This window comes from Sander vitreus, chromosome 6, assembly GCF_031162955.1.
Source record: "Sander vitreus isolate 19-12246 chromosome 6, sanVit1, whole genome shotgun sequence".
Classification (NCBI taxonomy): domain Eukaryota; kingdom Metazoa; phylum Chordata; class Actinopteri; order Perciformes; family Percidae; genus Sander; species Sander vitreus.
Window position 1 is genome coordinate 1,234,045 of NC_135860.1, and position 5,000 is coordinate 1,239,044.

General features: G+C 41.5%; 1 protein-coding gene across 1 annotated transcript in view; it reads right to left on the minus strand.

Moving 5' to 3' along the window:
• Positions 1 to 5,000, minus strand: part of LOC144519111 (uncharacterized) — a 10,060-nt gene that overhangs the window by 3,881 nt on the left and 1,179 nt on the right. The window contains exons 2-3 of the mRNA XM_078252014.1: positions 3,836 to 3,852; positions 2,193 to 2,262 (exon numbers count right to left, since the gene is read on the minus strand). Of these exons, the coding sequence (XP_078108140.1) occupies positions 2,193 to 2,262; positions 3,836 to 3,852 (87 nt within the window). The remainder of the gene's footprint in view (positions 1 to 2,192; positions 2,263 to 3,835; positions 3,853 to 5,000) is intronic.

Genomic DNA, 5,000 nt, shown 5'->3' on the forward strand with positions numbered 1-5,000 from the left:
GATAAGTTAAGTGTGTATGATAAGTTAAGTGTGTGTGATAAGTTAAGTGTGTATGATAAGTTAAGTGTGTGTGATAAGTTAAGTGTGTATGATAAGTTAAGTGATAAGTTAAGTGTGTATGATAAGTTAAGTGTGTATGATAAGTTAAGTGTGTATGATAAATTAAGTGTGTATGATAAGTTAAGTGATAAGTTAAGTGTGTATGATAAGTTAAGTGTGTGTGATAAGTTAAGTGTGTGTGATAAGTTAAGTGTGTGATAAGTTAAGTGTGTATGATAGTTAAGTGTGTGTGATAAGTTAAGTGTGTGTGATAAGTTAAGTGTGTATGATAAGTTAAGTGTGTATGATAAATTAAGTGTGTGTGTGATAAGTTAAGTGTGTGTGATAAGTTAAGTTGTGTGTGATAAGTTAAGTGTGTATGATAAGTTAAGTGTGTGTGTGATAAGTTAAGTGTGTATGATAAGTTAAGTGTGTATGATAAGTTAAGTGTGTGTGATAAGTTAAGTGTGTATGATAAGTTAAGTGTGTGTGTGATAAGTTAAGTGATAAGTTAAGTGTGTATGATAAGTTAAGTGTGTGTGTGTGATAAGTTAAGTGTGTATGATAAGTTAAGTGTGTGTGTGTGATAAGTTAAGTGATAAGTTAAGTGTGTATGATAAGTTAAGTGTGTGTGATAAGTTAAGTGTGTATGATAAGTTAAGTGTGTGTGATAAGTTAAGTGTGTATGATAAGTTAAGTGTGTATGATAAGTTAAGTTAAGTGTGTGTGATAAGTTAAGTGTGTATGATAAGTTAAGTGTGTGTGATAAGTTAAGTGATAAGTTAAGTGTGTGTGATAAGTTAAGTGTGTATGATAAGTTAAGTGTGTATGATAAGTTAAGTGTGTGTGATAAGTTAAGTGTGTATGATAAGTTAAGTGTGTATGATAAGTTAAGTGTGTGTGTGATAAGTTAAGTGTGATAAGTTAAGTGTGTGTGTGTGATAAGTTAAGTGTGTATGATAAGTTAAGTGTGTGTGATAAGTTAAGTGTGTATGATAAGTTAAGTGATAAGTTAAGTGTGTGTGTGTGATAAGTTAAGTGATAAGTTAAGTGTGTATGATAAGTTAAGTGTGTGTGATAAGTTAAGTGTGTATGATAAGTTAAGTGATAAGTTAAGTGTGTATGATAAGTTAAGTGATAAGTTAAGTGTGTATGATAAGTTAAGTGTGTATGATAAGTTAAGTTAAGTGTGTATGATAAGTTAAGTGTGTAAGATAAGTTAAGTTAAGTGTGTATGATAAGTTAAGTGTGTATGATAAGTTAAGTGTGTATGGGATAAGTTAAGTGTGTATGATAAGTTAAGTGTGTATGGGATAAGTTAAGTGTTAGTTAGTTAGAAGGTGCCCCCACAACTGGCATTTTAGTTAACTGGGAGCTCTGGCCATTAGCTGCAGCAACTCCAGTTTGCTAGCATCGATTTCTACCGACAGTACTCGGTGAAATCTAGCAATCAAGATTAAGTGAAAGTGATCCTTTAAGTGTGTGGGGATAAGTTAAGTGTCAATAAGATTTTAAGCTTGTGAAATAAAGTTCAAAAATCACTTTTTTCCCTCTAATTTCACTCCTGCTTGTATTGCTCTGAACAGCTGTTTTACCTCTGCTCAGCTTTGAGTTTAGTTTTGTTGCTAATCTTTTTGCTTCTGTTCTTTGTCTTGTTTTGTGCCAAGTTCCACTCTGCTAGTCTTTCTTTCTTTCTTTCTTTCTTGTTTCTTTGTATTTAAAAAAAGCCTTTTTAACATCGAGGCCAGGGGACTACAGATGAAAAACAGCCTTTTGGTTAAATCTGGCATTTTAAAAACCTTTTTTTTAACGCGTTTTATTCATTTGCACGACCCTCCTTTTTCTGAATTTTGATTAAACTTGAGCCCATATTTCTTTTGTGCATTAGAAATGAGAAAGTGTAGTTTGTGGTGTGCAAAGGAACTTTTGCGAATGTCACTTCAGAGCAGGGTTATTATAGTAAACTAAAACTGAAACGACAGTACTGAAAAGTATTGTTACTGCATACCTCTGAGACATTATACCTGGACCTGACAAGAAGAACTAAAACTTAATATATAAAAGCTAAAACTTTCTGAAAAACTGAAACTAAAACTATAACTAATAGAAAAGTCAAAACGGGATGAGAGAGAGTCAAGCTGAAAAGTCTTTACCTTCCTCGACTGGTGACTCCACACGAACGGCCTGCAGATACAGAGCCACAGCCAGAGCAAAGAGGATCATCTTGAAAGAAAACATGTTGGATTATAATCTTTGTTTCAGTCACAGCCCAGGGAGACATTCAGCCATATGCAGAGTTTGCGGGGACGCAATAAAGGTTTCCTAAATGCCGTGTATATAAATGTGATGTCAGCTTACTAATTGATTGCGGGTTTTGTGTAGATTTTGGACTTTTATACGTTTATTCCACTTTGTTTAAACGGCGAAGTGGAGAGGCCTCGTTCACCTGTTTGGAGCCGGCTGGTGAATGTGACGTTTATTTAGCATGTTTGTTTTGTCCATATGTGCTCGTGCTGTGTTCCCCAAGTGGTAGGCCAGAGGCCTGGACTACGAAGCAAGATTTGGCGTTGACGAGGTAACTTCAGGTTCAACCCAGGGTTTCCTGTATCACGACGGTGGGTCACTTGTTACCGGGTTACATCGAGAGAGAGAGAGAGCGAGAGAGAGGGAGAGAGAGAGAGAGAGAGAGAGAGAGAGAGAGAGAGAGAGAGAGAGAGAGAGAGAGAGAGAGAGAGGGAGAGAGAGGGAGAGAGAGAGGGAGAGAGAGAGACAGAGGGAGAGAGAGAGAGAGAGGGAGAGAGAGACAGAGGGAGAGAGAGAGAGAGAGGGAGAGAGAGAGAGAGAGAGAGAGAGAGACGAGAGAGAGAGAGAGAGAGAGAGAGAGAGAGAGAGGAAGAGAGAGAGAGCGAGAGAGAGAGAGAGGGGGAGAGAGAGGGAGAGAGAGAGAGAGAGAGAGAGAGAGAGAGAGAGAGAGAGAGAGAGAGAGAGAGAGAGAGAGAGAGAGAGGAAGAGAGAGAGAGAGAGAGAGAGAGAGAGAGAGGAAGAGAGAGAGAGCGAGAGAGAGAGAGAGGGGGAGAGAGAGAGAGAGAGAGAGAGAGAGAGAGAGAGAGAGAGAGAGAGAGAGAAAGGTGTGCATATAAAAGTTAAAACATTTAGAGACCAACAACCCCGTTATGATTCCCTGATGGGTATATTTATGAAATACATAGATTTTAATGGGAGGGAATTACATATATTAAACATATCGGCTCGTGTGTTGCCAATGCGCACATCAGCTTGAATTACGTTTTCATATATTTTATTTGCTCTCTTCCACTGCCAGGGCTGCAACTGAAATAAAAGGCTAAAGGAACGACAGTTTATGGAAAGCACAAGTGTAATTATGGTCAGATCTTGGTGCTGACTGATGGGGAAGATATTAATAAGCGTTGTGATTCACGCATTTACAGCGTCTGCTATTTTTTTTACCAGCTTTCCTTCCTGTTTTAGGAAGCAGCGACTGTATTGCGTTTTGCCTGCAAAACCGCGTCTGTGTTCTTCATATTTATGTAGAATTATAGTTTGATCTTCTTACGTAAAATATGCGGCTCTGATAGATGTTTGCGATTGGTCGTGCTGTGCAAACACCGCCTCTTTTACGTGAACGCGCACGTCGCTGGATTGGGAGACCCTGGGTTGACTAACCAGCGTCGTGATACAGTTTATGCGGGACCGCGGTTGTTAGGGTTAGTGAAGCCGGGGAACTGAAAGAAATCCAATCCTATTGTTATTATTAACACTTATTACTGTTACTCACCAAGGTGATATACAGACCTATGGAGAAGACAAAGAATACTTTTATTAGAATCATTTGAAGTTACAGTAAATCGTGAAATGAAATTGTATTTGGATGTCAATAAACACAACAGTATATTGGAGCCCTCTGGTGGAATAAGAAACACATGACACTGTGACCATTGGGCTGTGAGAACATAGGGCTGTGGGAACATAGGGCTGTGGGACCATAGGACTGTGGGAACATAGGACTGTGGGAACATAGGGCTGTGGGAACATAGGGCTGTGGGACCATAGGGCTGTGGGAACATAGGGCTGTGGGACCATTGGGCTGTGGGACCATAGGAGTTTGGGAACATAGGGCTGTGGGAACATAGGGCTGTGGGACCATTGGGCTGTGGGACCATTGGGCTGTGGTAACATAGGGCTGTGGGACCATAGGAGTTTGGGAACATAGGGCTGTGGGAACATAGGCCTGTGGGACCACTGGGCTGTGGGAACATAGGGCTGTGGGAACATAGGATGGGGGAACATAGGATGGGGGAACATAGGATGGGGGACCATAGGGCTGTGGGAACATAGGGCTGGGGAACATTGGGCCATTGGGCTGTGAGAACATAGGGCTGTGGGACCATAGGAGTTTGGGACCATTGGGCTGCAGGACCATTGGGCTGTGGGAACATAGAGCTGTGGGAACATAGGGCTGTGGGAACAATGGGCTGTGGGACCATTGGGCTGTGGGACCATTGGGCTGTGGGACCATTGGGCTGTGGGAACATTGGGCTGTGGGACCATTGGGTGTGGGAACATAGGGCTGTGGGAACATTGGGCTGTGGGAACATAGGGCTGTGGGAACATAGGGCTGTGGGAACAATGGGCTGTGGGAACATTGGGCTGTGGGAACATTGGGCTGTGGGACCATTGGGCTGTGGGAACAATGGGCTGTGGGACCATTGGGCTGTGGGACCATTGGGCTGTGGGAACAATGGGCTGTGGGACCATTGGGCTGTGGGACCATTGGCATGCTCCCTGATTCTCTATCGATCCATTTTGAAATTTAAGTTACAAAAGCAGGCCACGATCCCCGGTCTCCTGGGTGAAAGTCCTGTATTGTTTGACCCATCCACCACCCCCCCAACCAACCTTCTTATGCGGATTTTCGGCATTTCATACTACTCTCTACCGTA